General features: G+C 48.8%; 1 protein-coding gene across 1 annotated transcript in view; it reads right to left on the bottom strand.

The window, feature by feature from the left end:
• NLRC3 (NLR family CARD domain containing 3) overlaps positions 1–14,824 on the bottom strand; it is a 32,698-nt gene extending 17,874 nt beyond the window's left edge. The window contains exons 1-4 of the mRNA XM_054995015.1: positions 14,506–14,824; positions 3,945–4,129; positions 1,977–3,720; positions 925–1,011 (exon numbers count right to left, since the gene is read on the bottom strand). Of these exons, the coding sequence (XP_054850990.1) occupies positions 925–1,011; positions 1,977–3,720; positions 3,945–3,951 (1,838 nt within the window). The 5' untranslated portion in view covers positions 3,952–4,129; positions 14,506–14,824. The remainder of the gene's footprint in view (positions 1–924; positions 1,012–1,976; positions 3,721–3,944; positions 4,130–14,505) is intronic.
• Positions 14,825–15,942: the final 1,118 nt, after the last annotated feature.

The following is a 15,942-nucleotide window of genomic DNA, read 5'->3' as shown; positions in this document are numbered from 1 at the left end:
AGTCTGTTCACTTGCCAGGCAAGTGTCATTCGTCACTTGTAGCTTGGCTCTATATCTGTGGAAATTTCCAGCATTCTGCCTCCTGCAATGGAAATGATTTCTAAAAAGGTCTTGTGATTCCTTGAAAATAAACACTTCTAAGATGGCATATAAATGTTTGCAGACAAAGGCCATTTTCACACTGCTTACCGACCACGGAACATCGCGCTGAGCTCCCGGAACAACAGCGTCTTCCTGGTGCGATTTCGCGCGAGAACAGCAGTTCTCGCGCAAAATAATGCCAGGAAGACGCTGTCGTTCTGGGAGCTTGGCGCAATGTTCCGTGGCTGGTAAGCAGTGTGAAAATGGCCAAAAGCTTTATGCCATAATAAACCTGTCTGTCTTCAAGGTGACATAAGGCTTTTGTTCTTGTTCTTTTTAAAAGAATTCTTTGATCTGTTGCAGATCTTTTGATCTGGGGGTGGGGGGGTGGACTGAGATAAAAGCTAGACACAAGAGGTGGTGCCAATCTCCTCCTGTGCCACCAATGCACAGTCTGCTACTTGGTTGTTGTGGATTTTCTGGGCTGTAGCGCCATGGTCTTGGCATTGTAGTTCCTGACGTTTCGCCAGCAGCTGTGGCTGGCATCTTCAGAGGTGTAGCACTGAAAGACAGAGATCTCTCAGTATCAAGGAGATCTCTGTCTTTCAGTGCTACACCTCTGAAGATGCCAGTCACAGCTGCTGGCAAAACGTCAGGAACTACAATGCCAAGACCATGGCACTACAGCCCGGAAAATCCACAACAAAAATCGTTCTTCGGCTGTTAAAGCCTTCGACAATAAATCTCCTACTTGTTACTTCACTTGGGTGAACTAAGCAAATTGAGCACAGTCATGCTGTATGCTCTTTAGTAGGTCCACCGGGAGATTGCTCATCACATCACCTGATCTTCTGAATCTGACAATCCTTTCCACTCAAAACGCTGCCCAGCAGGTCCATGGCACTGTCTTTAAACTGGTTGTTGTCCAACCTGAGCCAAAGAGAGAAGACTTAGCTGACATAAGATGGAAGCATTATTTCCTACCAGTGTTTCCTTGTGTGCATGGAGGAGAAAGAGGTCCGTCTCCAATTAAATGAAGACCTCCCACTGAGCACTCGGCCAACCATTGATTTCCTGTGTGTAGAGGGTCCCTGGTTTAATACCACTACCTTCAGTTAAAGGCACTGGGGAAACACTTTGCTCTGCCCAAGAGCCACCAAGGCAGACAAAGCGGAGCAAGACAGATTGGGGGTGTGACTCAACACAAGGGCCATTTTGTGTGCTCTCATGCACATGCTAATTTCTATCACATACAGTTTTCTTTTGCTTGCTTGCTTTAAGGTGACACTGCTTCAGGCAGAACCAGGCCTGTAGCCCTGTAAAAAAAAAACCCTGCCCTGTTCCCCACCATTCTCCCTTCTCTTCATCCAGGAAACAATTTTGGAGAGGCCAAGGTGACATGCCAATGGGTGAGCTCCCCAGCCATGAAATCCTTTCTGCTAGTCCAGTTAGATGGGTCAAGAAGGATAATTTAGAGACCAAGGATGGCATACACTTGGAACGATGCTCAAAAGCACTCTTCTGTGTTGCGGCTTCATGATCTAACAGTAAAGGCTCAAAGAGGCAACACAAAGATCCCACAAAGATGGAAACTTGAAACCTGGCCTTCTTGCCTTGTTGTTATCACTCTAAAGGGCAAAAAGCATTTTTTTTAAAGGACACTTTTCTCCTTTAAAATGCTCACGGCAGAGAGCAGGAAAACCAGTTCTGAACAGTGGAATTGAACAGAGGTTGCAGGCTGGCCCTTTCCCTACACAAGGCAAATCAAGGCTGATTGATTCTGCCATTCATGTTTTATGGATGAAGAAAGACATGCTTGAGCCCTAAGTACCAACCCTGAGAACAGACTAGGGGAGGGAATGCTCCGGCGGGGCCCCATCCTGAACGTGACCTACCTGAGATTACTACAGTAAAGGAGCTGAGACAGGAGGCTTTGGAAGGTGTGGTGACTGAGGCAGCTGGACAAATTGGCCTCTTCCCTGCAGATCTCGGAAGTCTGCAGGAGATAAGCCAAGGCAGAGCAATTGAGCGGCGTTAACATCCCAGCCAGGCTCTCGTTTTTTAAAGCTTCCTCTACATGGGCGGCAACGTCCGCTTGTTGGAGCTCATGCAAGCATCGCATGAGGTTCACCGTCTTGCAGGAGACGGCTCGATCCACGCTGAGCAGGTTCTGAAGCATGCCAACGACCTGGCTTCTGTAGCTGTGATGCTCGTCCCTCACCAGCAGCCAATCAGACAGGGCTTTGTTCACTTGCGGGGAGAGGAGGCCAGCAAGGAACCGCACGAAGACATCTAAATGTCCGTCCTCGGACTGCAGCGACCGCAGGATGGCATTCTTGAAGTGGTTGAGGAAGCCCAGCTTGGGCCAAGACATGCCACTCTCGACAAAGAGATCGAAAAGGGCCCGTTTTGCTGAGGCGTAGTAATAAGTGGCAGCCAGAAATTCTTGGAACGTCAAATGAGGGAAATAGTACACGGACGACAAGGGTGTCTCTTCCTTAAGAAGCAGCCTATTGCACAAACCGATGTGCAGGGAAGACAGGTCGATGCCGTACGTCTTCATGTCCTGTTCATAGAAGACGTACTTCCTCTTGATCAGACTGTAAAACGCCAACCTGCCTAGGCAGTTCATCATTTTCTTGCTATTATTATTCACCACCTGTTCTATCCTGGGGGCATCCTTCTGTTTAGCTTGCCCATCGCTAAACAGCACCATTTTAAAGTAGTGGGAATAAATTTCAGACAAAGTCTTAGGAAGTGCTGATGCTTCCAGAGAGCCGTCAGTGCTCTTTAGAACGTGGCCCACAGAAGAGCCACAGATGTGGCAAAACGACGGCACGGCACAAAGAGCATACAAAGATCTGTTGACCTTGAGATGATCCCTCACGCTATCGGAGAGGTTTTGGTTTTCAACAAACAAGCGATCCAAGAAGACTTTGATCTCTGCATCTCCAAACCCTTGGATTTCAGTCATCCGGTCCACCAGTCCACCTGGGATCTGGCTGGCTGCTGTAGGCCGAGAAGTGATCCACACGTTAACCTCTTGTAGAAGGTTGCCTCTGATTATGTTGGTGATCAAGTAGTCCACTTGGATCTCCTTCTGGAGGTCCATGCAAATGATCGTGTCCGAAAAATCCAGTGGTGTCTTAAATTCATCCAGACCGTCCAGAATAAGAAGGGTCCTGCGAGTACCCACTGAGAGAAAGCTTGATTCCGTTAAATGGGGAGAGCCCAGCCGGATCAGCCTCTCCGCTGAAAGTCTGTCATAAGAGTTCAGTTCTCGGAAAGTCAGAGGCAGCACAAATTCAAAGTCTGTACCCATCTCTCCCTTGGCCCAAGTATGGACAAACAGCTTTACCAACGTGCTCTTGCCAATGCCAGCAATTCCAACAGTCACCAAGATGCGTGGAGGGATGCTGAATCTGGACAAAGGCAGGAAGAGTTTCTCCAATGAGATCTTCTTTGACATGTGGGCCGTGCCTTTGGTGGCTTCGATCTGTACAAAATCATGCTGTTTTTGCTGGAGGTCGGTCAGCCCTTCCACCAGAAGGAGATTGGTCAGTCTCTCCAAGGGGCCAAGGTCTGTGCTAGCGCCACACCAGGTTTGAAGAGTTTCCATGTGCTTCGGCACCATCCGCTCTGTGCAGAGAGAAGTTAACAGAAGAACAGAGGGAATCATATTTCCATATACGTAAGACTGGGCAAGTGCAAATACTGCCAATGAGAAGATACAGATTCAAATATTCCTAAATTCTCAGGACTGGCTAGAGATGATAAGGGGAATGAACTGGCCCGGGGGACGGGAGGGGGGGGAGGTTTTACAGATCTAGTATCTTTTGTGTTAGGAACTGCAGTCCACTTACCATCCATCAGATATGTGCTGGGACCATTCGCTGGAGAGCCTAATTGATTGCAGGCTGAGAATGAAGGCCGTATCTTGCAATCTCCCCTTCATAGAGTGTTCTTCAGTTCATACAAACGTGTCCTGTTACATGGTGAGCATTACCAGAGTAGCCTTTGTCCATGGTTCTAATACAAAGAAAGGAAGCTTCAAAAGAAGTGTGGAGGGGCAGAGCAGAGGAAGTGAGGGAAATTAGTCACTGATTTCAACTGCGAACTTGCAAACTGCACCAAACGGGACTCCAGTTGGTTCAAAACCACCGAGCAAATCTGAGCAGGAAGGTCTTAAAGGGGGCACCATGTACCACCTGACCTTCTCCAGTCTATCAGTGCAAGAAAATTTCCCTGCAGTTACCTCCTTCTGCCAGAGATGGGTGGTAGCTTGCGGACTGAATCCCCAACCGACACCCTAGAGAACCAAAATGGGCATGATGTTAACCTGGGACTGGTAGGCTTACAATACTGACTTGCATACATTTGCGCTTGCCGAAATACATCCCACCAAAATGTTGTTAGAAGAACCCAAACGCATAAACAGACAAAGGCAACAACTGGTTGGCTCACACTTGCCTGTCAAGACGAAAGGAAAACATTGGAACTTTTCTCAAATGTGCTGAATACTCATTCTCACACCCAGGATATGTTGTGTTCTTCTCACACCTTACAGCTTTTCAGGGGTCATTTCGTAGAAAAAGAGCTGGAGGAACTCATTGGCATAACTCATTAGCATATGCCATGCCCCTTGACATCACCAGAAGTGTGTCATTAGCATAACTGATTTGCATATGACACACCCCCTGACATCATCTATCCTGGCTGCTTTGGACCCAATCCTGGCCATTCAGGGCCGAAAATCTCTACATCTCTGTTTCCTTTGAATAGCGAGCCTTCCTCCGGCAGCAGTTTTTGAATCACGACTTGGTTTCAGAAGCTGCTTGCAATGCAGCAAAGGTAGGAGTTAAGAAGAGTATTATAGTGGGCAGTCTAGGTTCAATTCCTCGCTTGGCCATAAAGCTTTACTGGGTGACCTTGAGCCAGTCACCTTTTCTTGGCTTAACCACCCTTGGAGGGATGTTGCAAAAATGGAGGAGGGAAAAGCCACGTTTCTGATTGATTGATTGATTGATTGATTGATTGATTGATTGATTGATTGATTGATTGATTGATTGATTGATTGATTGATTTCTAGCCCGCCCTCCCCTCAAGCAGGCTCAGGGCAGGTTACAATCATAGATAAATTGCTACAAATAAGCTACGAGCTTCTTAGAGGGGCTGTTAATGACAGGACATTTTGGAGGACCTTCATTCACAGGGTCACCATAGGTCAGAGAAGCAACTGAACGGCCCCTAACACACACACACTGCCAACAGGGCGTTAAAAGGAACTTGAAATGCTCAGCGTCTCCTCTTCCTATTGCACCCTAAGCTCAAGATGATCCCAGTTCCATTGCTGGCGTTGACATTTAAAAGGGGTCATGTAGGAGGGTGATGTGAAAGACCTTTGCCTGAGGCTCTGGAGAGCAGCTGCCACTCTGAGCAGACAATACTGAGCTTGACAGACTGATGCTCTGACTCAGAATAAGGCAGCTTCATGAGGTCCATGCTACCTGGGAGGAGTGGCCTACATAGTGTCCCCTCCCATGATCCTCTTCAAGTAGCAGTTATCCTGCAGGGGCGTTCCCAGGGGAGATTAGAAAGAGAGACGGCTGAACTGCAACTGATAACAAAGCTCAAGACAATACATCCACCTGGACTGAATCCAAACAAAGGCTTCCTGGCTCATTACCAATGCTGATTTCTCCACACCCGCTCCCCCTCAGCATGTTATGCCAATACAGATTAAAAATCACATGACAATAATCAATACTGAACAGTATTAGGCCAAACTCTTGTATACTCTAGATGAATTTTTAAACTTTGCATGAACTGTCTGTGTATTTTTTCTATGTGTTAGGTAATTCTAACAGGTGTGCTTTCATCCTTTGTCAGCTAATTAAAATAGTGGACTCTATCGAGATTAATGTTCCTCTATCAGAGATTCAACCAATGGTGATCGCCCAACTTAACTTTTCCTGACACTTGTCAGAGATTTATAGTTTTCTTTTGCAGTTTTGACTATGACATAATTTTTTAACTAATTGGAAGGCTGTACTATGAGATTATGAATATTCAGTGAAGTGTCAAACCAATCATTATTTGTTTGTGCTATCATGTGAATAGACCCTAAATGTTTGCATATGATGAGGTATATAATTGCAAACACAGATAGAATAAGCAGGGTACTGATGGAAGAGATCTCTTGGGAGAATCTAGGTGAGAACTTATTCTACCTATGTATTTCATAGAAACTTTGAGCATGTTAAACTTAAGATTTATTAAGAAATGTTAGTGAACTTATTTCTTATTGCCTTTCTGTGTTCTGTTTTTATAGGATTTATATTAATAGCCATTTATATTTTGATTACTTGCTTCATTAAAAAACTAGGGTGTATTTTCAATAAAGTGAAATAAACTCTAGACAGGTGTCTGTGTGTTTGATGAAGAGTTGCAAAGCAATATTGAACCATATATAAATACATGTACTGATAAACAGCTGGTTCAAAGAACTTATCTGTTTGACAGGTCTGAAGACTAATTGCTGTAAACTCACACGGAGAGAGATACATTTTTCTCTTGGCTAGTTGAAGCTTAGTTTTAGACACGGGCAAAAGCTCATTACAAGCATACCTCACCCTATGCAATCATGCCTGCCTTTGTCATTCACCGGCTATTGTCTTTCAGCTTCTGTAATCACTCTACTCTCCAAGATATAAGGACAGATGGACTCATGTTCTAGTTGTATCTGAAGAAGTGAGCCATGGTTCATGAATGCATACTCTACCTCAAATTTTGTGAAGTCTTTGTTAAGTCTTGCTCTTTTCTACTCGTCACTAGATATAGAATCATAGAGTTGGAAGGGGCCATACAGACCATCTAGTCCAACCCCCTGCCCAGTGCAGGATCAGCCTAAAGCATCCCTGCCAAATATTCATCCAGCCTCTTCTTGAAAACTGCCAGTGAAGGGGAGCTCACCCCCTCCCTAGGCAGCTGATTCCACTTTTGAACTACTCTGACCTTGAAAAAGTTCTTCCTAATATCGAGCCGGTACCTTTCTGCGTGTAACTTAAGCCCATTGCTTCGGGTCCTACCCTCTGCTGCCAACTGGAACAGCTCCTTGCCCTCCTCCAAATGACAGCCTTGCAAATATTTAAAGAGAGCAATCATGTATCCCCTCAATCTCCTCTTCTCCAAACTAAACATTCCCAAGGCCCTCAGCCTTTCCTCGTAGGGCTCAGTCTCCAGACCCCTGATCATCCTCGTCTCTCTCCTCTGCACCCTCTCCATTTTGTCCACATCCTTTTGAAGTGAGGCCTCCAGAACTTCACACAGTACTCCAGGTGCAGCCTGACCAAGGCAGTATAGAGAGGGGCTATGACCTCCTGCAATTTCGACCCTGTGGCCCCTTTGATACAACCCAGGATTGAATTGGCCTTTTTTGCCACCACATCACACTGACTGCTCATATTTAGTTTACAGTCCACTCTTACCCAAGATCTCTTTCACATATACTACTGCCCAGAAGTGTATCCCCCATCCAGTATTTGTGCTTCCCATTTTTGTGGCCCAGATGTAATACTGTGCACTTGTCTTTGTTGAATTGCATCCTATTCACAGCTGCCCACTTCTCCAGACTATTCAGGTCTTGTTGAATTCTAATTCTTTCTTCTCGGGTGTTTGCTACTCCTCCCAATTTGGTATCATCAGCAAATTTAATGAGCAGCCCTTCCACTCCTACATCCAGATCATTGATAAAAATATTGAAAAGTACCGGGCCCAAAACTGAGCCCTGCGGCACCCCACTGGACACCTCCCTCCAATCTGATGAAACGCCATTGACCACCACTCTTTGGGTGCGGTTCTCTAACCAGTTCCCTATCCACCGAACTGTCCTATAGTCCAGTCCACAATTTTCCAGTTTGCCCATTCATCTTTACTGAAATCCAGATAAATCACATCAACAGAGTTCCCCCGATCCAGTAAGCTGGTCACTCGATCAAAGAAGGAAACCAGGTTGGTCTGGCAAGATCTGTTAGGGACAAAACCTTGCTGACTTCCCCGGATCACTTAGCATTCCTTCAGATACTTACAGATTGATCCCTTTAAAATCTGTTCTAATATCTTCCCAGCAACAGAAGTCAGACTGACCGGCCTGTAGTTTCCCGGGTCATCCTTCTTCCCTTTCTTAAAGGGCACGAACGGGGGGAAAAACCCAAACAGGCTGTTTGGTGTTCGTTCCTGATGACGAACACGAACAGCTGACCGGAACCGAACATGTCCCGTTAACTAACATGTTCGGTGTTTGTTGTTCGTCGGCGCCAGAGCAGCCCCCTTAGCATTTAGAGAGCTCCTATTCACAGGGAATGTGCAGCAGGCTCTTCTCCAGCCATCACCAAAGTTTGGTCAAGATTGCAGTATGGATCTCAGAGTTATCCATTCCCAAATTCGACGCTCCCAGGAAACTCCCATTCAATACAAACGGAGCCACCCTCTCCAGTCCAGTTCATTTTGGCCCCACCTGAATGTGGGCCGCCTCCCCTTTCGGGGGCAGGGGGTCTGGCCACTGGCTGGAAGCACCCCCCCCCCATGTGCCTGCCCACCAGGCCTATGGGTGGGCGGACACTTATCCGCTCATGAAGTAAGGTGACTGTGACCGCCAGGCCTGCTCGGCGCGGGGAGGTGGTGGCATGCCACCTCCCCTCAGGGGGCAGGGGGATCTGGCCGCTCACTGCCGGCACCTCCCAGGTGCCTGCCCGCCAAGCCTCCAGGTCGGAGACGGACAGATTGTCCGCTTATGCAGCAAGGTGGGTGAGAACTGCGGCCGCCGGGCCTGGTGGGTGTGGGGAGACGGTGGCACGCTGCCTCCCCTCAGGGGGCTAGGGGTCTGGCCACTCGCCGATGGCACCCCCCATGTGCCCACCCGCCAGGACTCCAGGCCGGAGGCGGACAGATTATCTGCTTACGCAGCAAGGTGAGTGAGGATTGCGGCTGCTGGGTGGTTAGGCAGAGGGAGACCAAGGGGTTCCGGCCACGGCAACAAGCCGTACCTGGAAGATCCTGCATGAAGGAACGGGAAGTTCAGCGGCTGCTGGCTTCAACCACCTCCCTGCTGTCATGGAAAGGAGGGAATGGGGCAGTGCAAGTGGTGGGGAAGGGTCATGGCAGTACCTGAGAGGGAGAGGAGGAAAGAGGGAACACGAAGTGGTCAGGGTGGGAGAGGGGGACCAAGGTGTTCCGGGTGCAGTGACGAGCTGCACCTGGAAGATCCTGCAAGGGGGATGGGAAGACCCTGAATCAGCGGCTGCAGGCATCACCCACCTCCCTGCCGTCACGGAAAGGAGGGGACGGGGTGATGCAAGTGGTGGGGAAGGGACGCGTGGCAGTACCTGAGAGGGAGAGGTATGGACTGTGAACTGGAAAGTTCCCAAGCAAGAGGTAGTTGGGAGGGGTCAGAGTGGTCCCAGAGAGGGAGAGGAAGAGATAGGGCAGCGGCAGCAGCTGCCATCGCCCACCTTCCTGCCTTTGCAGAAAGGACGGGAGTCACGGGACACATTCCCACCCGGCTCAAAGGGGTCCAGTCAGTCCCGTTGACAGGGGAGCCCCCAAGTTGTGCAACTGTGCCGCATCCCTATACGATACAATCAGCTGCGCGATTGCAGCTGAGCTGTCCCTCGTGACCAAGGAGGCAGCAGTAACAGGATAGTCCCTCGTGAAGCGGCGGCTGACATGGCTCGCCATCCTGCCTTCACGGAAAGAAGGGGATGGGCAGGACAGGAGAGGTCATTCGTAAGGGTCAGAGTGGTTCCACAGAGGGAGAGGTAGAAAGAGGGACCATCAGCCCTGAGAAATGAGGAGGGCCAGAGCAGTTCCACACCGCTCCGATACACCTCACCTGTGCAGGCAGTACAAGTACTACTCATAACAGTTTGGGCGGCACCGCCAGATACCAACCGCCTTCCTGCCTTCGCGGAAAGGAGGGGATGGACGGGACAGAAGATGTTGCTTGGACGGGTCAGAGTGGTTCCAGAGAGGGAGAGAAAGAAATGGGGCAGCAGCAGCAGCTGCCATCGGCCACCTTCCTGCCTTTGCGGAAAGGACATGAGTCGAGGGACCCATTTCCCCCTGCTCAGAGGGCACAACGTTTACAATGGATAGGGCCACCGTGCGGCTCAACTACATGTGCAACAGCTCCTCAGCTATTGCACAAGCGCACAAAGGAGGCTGCCACCAACATCACCCACTTTCCTGCCTTCGCAGAAATGAGGTGTCATGATGATCTGGCTGTGCCAGGAAGGCCTAGCAAGGCCTCAGAAGCCTGTTAGCAGTGGGAGTGGGCCTCATTCGAGATACCTGCAAGACTTGATGGGCAAGGGTGCGCGGTGATGGCATGGAGAACCAAGGGGCAAAATGTTTTAGTAGCCTGCAGAAGCCCACGCACTCCACGATGGATATGGCAAAGCCATATAGGGCAATCGTCTCTGCCAATGTCAACCTTGACATTCTAAGCGGCCCTGTCCCAGACCCCAAGGGGACAACCTCCATGAGCTGCCTGATTGCTCCACTCCCACCAACGTCACCCTCAGGGCAAGGATTCTTGCTTGGGGTGGATTCCGGTGACCCTCCCACTGATCCCCGCTCAGAAGAGCTGGTTGCCCCCTTTCTCCCCCCAACGGATGTTTCACTGGGCGAGGACAGAGACCACAGGCTCAGGTGGCGTGTCTTCAGGGGGAAAGTCAGAGCCGTCGACCACAGGTGCTTCAGGTTTTTGCCCCTGCGCACCAGGACATCACAGGCACGGCACTGCACCACACAGGGGTCATTAGGAAGGGCCCAAAAGTGCCTCCATACAGAGGTGTTGGAACATGGACCACTAACTGTCCCAGGGGAAGCAGGATGAACGGTTACAGGCTGCGCTGCAGAGCTGGCCACGGATGATGGAGTGAGGGGTGGACTGCAGTTAGGGACACCACCAAGAGTTTGGGATGGGGACGGGAGGGATGTTTCATAAAACACAAACCATTCCTCCAGGGATCTGTCACCCACCCCCTCCTCAAAATGTTGAGAGAGATCCTCTCCACCCAGCAGAAAGACCTCTTTGGCCTCCTCCACAGCCCACACAGGTGAATTTGGGGGAGCGGGAGGACTCTCTGCTGCCCCCGAGCCACACCCACTACTGCTTTCCACAAGTAAACCAGGAGGACTGCCTTTGCACTTCACCCCACGACCACCCGTGGCGGCCACCACAACAGGAAGACTCATTGTGCCACCAAACTAGAATTAAGGAGGACAGAAAAGGAGAGAACACTGTGAGCCCTCAGCAGAGATGCCCACCACAGAGCTTGGCCCCCGGGCCTGGCAGCAGCCCTGGAACCAGAGGGAGGGACTAGAGCCCTAGCCCAGCACTCCAAAATACCTGACAAGATCAGGAACTAATAATAATGTGAGCCCACTGAGCCTAGCCTCAGAGCCTGGCAGCAGCCCTGGAACCAGAGGCTGGGACTAGAGCCTTAGCCCAGCACACCCACAAGCCTGACCACCAGATCAGGCACTGATATTGATACTAGTAATAATCAGTGTGAACCCTCAGCCGAGGTGCCCACAGAGCTTGGCCCCAGAGCCTGTCAGCAGCCCTGGAACCAGAGGGGATAGCTCCCTGTCCCACCCACCACACACAGAAAAAAGCCCAGCTCCAATGCACTCTCCCTGTCTCTCTCCCCAAACGCTATTAACAGCTCTCTCCCACTCCAGTGCTTGCTGAAAGTGAAAGCCAGAACTGGGAGCGCAGTGCCCTTTTATAAGCAGGGGTCTGATTGAGAAACGCAGGAGGTCTGTGGTTGGCAGTCAGAACTGCCTAACAGGGTTTGCAGGGATGAGATTGGAGTTCCCATGGCCACAGAACACCCCCCTCTTCCCTCTCTCCCCCTCTGGTGTCTGCTCCCACATTACCGACTGTAACCAATTTTCAGCTCCACGCTTGGAAGGAAGACCTGCCCATCAAGCTAAGTTGGGCTTTAGTTGGGGTGTCCGGGGCGATAGAGGGAGTGCAGACAGAGTTCAGGCACTCCCCCCCCTCCGTTGCCGAGGCAATTGATTGAAGGCGCCTGAGTGTCTGGCTTCCCGAACAGCAGCCAAGCACAACGAACAAGGCTTGCGCCGACCCACCTAATGCTGTTCGTGCCCATGTCTACTCATCACTCTTGAAGATGAATACATGCTATCCTATTTTTCATCCCTTCTCTTCCTGTATTCATTTGAAATGTGGTGCTGGAGGAGAGTTTTGCAGATACCATGGACAGCCAACAAGACAAATAATTGGGTACTAGATCAAATCAAGCCGGAATTCTCCTTAGAAGCTAAAATGACAAGACTAAAGCTATCGTACTTTGGTCACATCATGAGAAGACAAGATTCTCTGGAAAAGTCAATAATGCTTGGAGAAGTGAAAAGCAGAAGGAAAAAGAGGAAGACGTAAAATGAGATGGCTTGACTCAATAAAAGAAGTCACATCATCTAGTTTGCAAGATCTGAGCAAGTCTCTTAATGATAGGATGTTTTGGAGGTTGTTCATTCATAGAGTTGCCATGGGTCGGAGGCGACTTGATGGCACATAACACACACACTCTTCCTGCATGTAGCTGAAGGGAACATACACAACTCTCTGGTCAGTCCATTTTTCTATAAGAACCCTATGAAGTCGGTTAAGCTGAGAGATGATTGGGATTCGAAACTGTGTCCATATCTAATACTTTTTCAGTCCCACCGTTCTTCCCACCCAGCTCCAAATGGTGTATATGCTTTCCCCTTCCTCATTTTATCCTCACTGTTATCAGATTTAGAGACAGTGACTGGCCCAAGTTTGCCAGGTGAGCTTCATGTCAGAATGAGGAAATGAATGTGGGTATCCCAGGTCGTATGCTACACCCTATGAACACACAGGCAAGTTGTTACAGGAGATGGTGGTCCTTCAACTATTCTGGGTTCTACATACGTTGTTTGTGCCCCAATACAAACTGGGGCCAACCCAGAAGTGACAAATTACACTTGAATGGCAAGTGAACAGACTCACATGTATTCCTCCCTGTTCACTTGCACTCCACTCAATCACATTGAGTGGAGTGCAAGTGGAGTGCAAGTGAACAAGGAGGAATACCAAGCTAGAAGTGACGAATTACACTTGAATGGCAAGTGAACAGACTCACGTGTATTCCTCCCTGTTCACTTGCACTCCACTCAATCACATTGAGTGGAGTGCAAGTGGAGTGCAAGTGAACAAGGAGGAATACCAAGCTAGAAGTGACGAATTACACTTGAATGGCAAGTGAACAGACTCACGTGTATTCCTCCCTGTTCACTTGCACTCCACTCGATCACATTGAGTGGAGTGCAAGAGGAGTGCAAGTGAACAAGGAGGAATACCAAGCTAGAAGTGACGAATTACACTTGAATGGCAAGTGAACAGACTCACGTGTATTCCTCCCTGTTCACTTGCACTCCACTTGCACTCCACTCGATCATGTAGCTCAAGTGGAGGGCAAGTGAACAGAGAGGAATACACGTGAGTCTGGTCACTTGTCACTCAAGTGTAATTTGTCACTTCTAGCTTGGTTCTGTGTCAATGCAGATCTTTAAAATTAGAAGAGGACATTCTCTGCTGAAGCACAGCCAAAAGTTTGGCTGCTGCATTCTAACTCAGATGTAAATTCCAACTTGTTTTCAAGGGTAGCCCCAAGTGGCGCACATTATAGTAGACCAACACGGTCTTTCCTAGGTGTGGATGACATGACAGAGGCCACGTCCACCTTTGTCCAGAAGCAAAGGGTGAAAACTGACATTTGATGTAACAAAGATATGCATGGAAATGCAAGGAAACATACTTGAGGCCTTTATACAAAGTAAGAGAGACAGTTCAGAACTGCAAGCGAAAACACAGCCAGACAAAGGCAGCTCAACCATAGCAAACCATGTTTGTGTGAAACGCTTCCCCTGGAAACTTCTACCATGCCTTCTTTTTTTAAAAAAAAATTTTTTTTATAGCTTGCATGCAATAACTGAAACGGCACTGGGACTGCTTCCCCAACGTCACCCAGAAAGTTGTGTAGGGAATTGAACCTGGATCTACCCAGTTCTGGTTCAGGATCTTAAGCACTTACTCTGTTCATCAGGAAATCTCCATCAAATATTCGATCAATCACTCACCTTGTAAAGTGGGGAAGCCAGAGGCAAAAGAGGGCACTGTGAAGTGTGAAGGCCTTTTGTAGAACCAGGCCTAGGCACGGCAGCTCCTGTACCCCTTGGGTGATAAACCACACCTTCCAACATCCCCTTAACAGCCTATCCGGCAGGGGCTCTTTAAAGACATTCCTGCTTTGGTGCCATAAAGATATTCCAGGGAGAAGAAACCCCAAGCAAATTAATCAGTTTCCCTACCTTCTCCAGACACCTTGCTTTCTTGCAGGACTCTCCAATCAACTTCTCTCCCCTTGTATAGCAAGCTGGGCCTGCCACGCCAGTGAATGCCACTTTCCCCTATGGGAGTCTTCTCTTCAGAACAAGGAGGTCTTTCAGCCACGCCTGCGTATTTTGAGAGTACGTCCTCTGAATAACTTGGATGAACTGAAGATGGTCTGGTTTGAAAGAGGCAGCAGCCAGCAATACCTACTCCACAAGCTGATCGTTCAGAAAGCTCAGTCAACTTTGCTAAGGAAAGGAGAAATTCCCTGCGCTGGTGGGATGTCCTCAAATCCAGAAGAGAAGTGGAAAGCAAAAGGGCTGATCAGACACTTACAGATTTCCTTCTCTTTGCCTTGCTACCGAAGCCGTTCCAGCTGAGCTGCTTTCTCGCTGTCTTTTTTTTTTTTTGGTAAAAATTTGCTACTCACCTCTTCCTGTGCTGTGGGTCTAACTTGATCTTCCTTCCTGTTCATTTCAAAAGCTGCAAGACAGCCATGTGCAGTGTGCGGTGACCACCGAGAAAAAAAAAAACCCCTGAAGCCCACACTTGCCAGGAACTAGCATTAGGAGGAGTCTCCGTTTCTGTGTTACCCAGAGACTAAGAAAACCAGCTCCCAGGCAAATCTTGCTCAATACGACTGGCCCAAGAGTATGCCACATTTCAATCATAAAATAGTAAAGAGTCCAGTAGCACCTTTAAGACTAGCCAACTTTATTGTAGCATCAGCTTTCGAGAACCACGGCTCTCTTCATCAGATACATCATCAGCTTTCAAGAACCACAGCTCTCTTCATCAGATGCATTGTTACCAATGCCAGGCAAAGCAAGAGATACATATTAAATATCATAGCTGACCCATCCTCCCCCCACAGTTCTCAAAATATTCCCTTTGAAGCTGCCAAAGCGAAAGCTTCCCCAAGGCCGGTTCTTGGTGGAACGTCGGTAGCCAAAACAATGCTGGTCTGAGAGATAGCTGCCTGGGAACCTCTGCACCTGGGGAAGAAAGCACTGAACACTGAAAGGATTAAATATGGAGTCGGTTAAGCATAAGTATACAAAAGAGCATTCTGATCCTGACATGAGGAAGTTCATATTGAGGAATAGGGTCTGGCCCCAAGTTACCTAGAGAACTTCACAGCAGAGTGAGGGCTTGAACTTGGGCCTCCCAGATCTTAATCTGACACTCTAACCGCTATACCACACTCGAAATGCCAAACAGTCAATTAACTGAAGGCCTCACTTTGCTCAGCTGCCCCCAAATCTGGCTGAGTTTCTGTAAAGCAATCTAAATTCCACACACTGCATGCCACTCCGTAGCGAACAGAAATGAAATGATGGAACGTGTACGGTCCTCTTTAGTACTTTATCTGGAAAGAGAATTCTGGGTCATTCCTCCAGGGTTCAGCAGCTCTG

Source organism: Eublepharis macularius, chromosome 12 (assembly GCF_028583425.1).
Source record: "Eublepharis macularius isolate TG4126 chromosome 12, MPM_Emac_v1.0, whole genome shotgun sequence".
Lineage (NCBI taxonomy): Eukaryota > Metazoa > Chordata > Lepidosauria > Squamata > Eublepharidae > Eublepharis > Eublepharis macularius.
The sequence above is the reverse complement of the archived record's forward strand: the minus strand, read 5'-3'. Positions and strand labels throughout refer to the sequence as shown.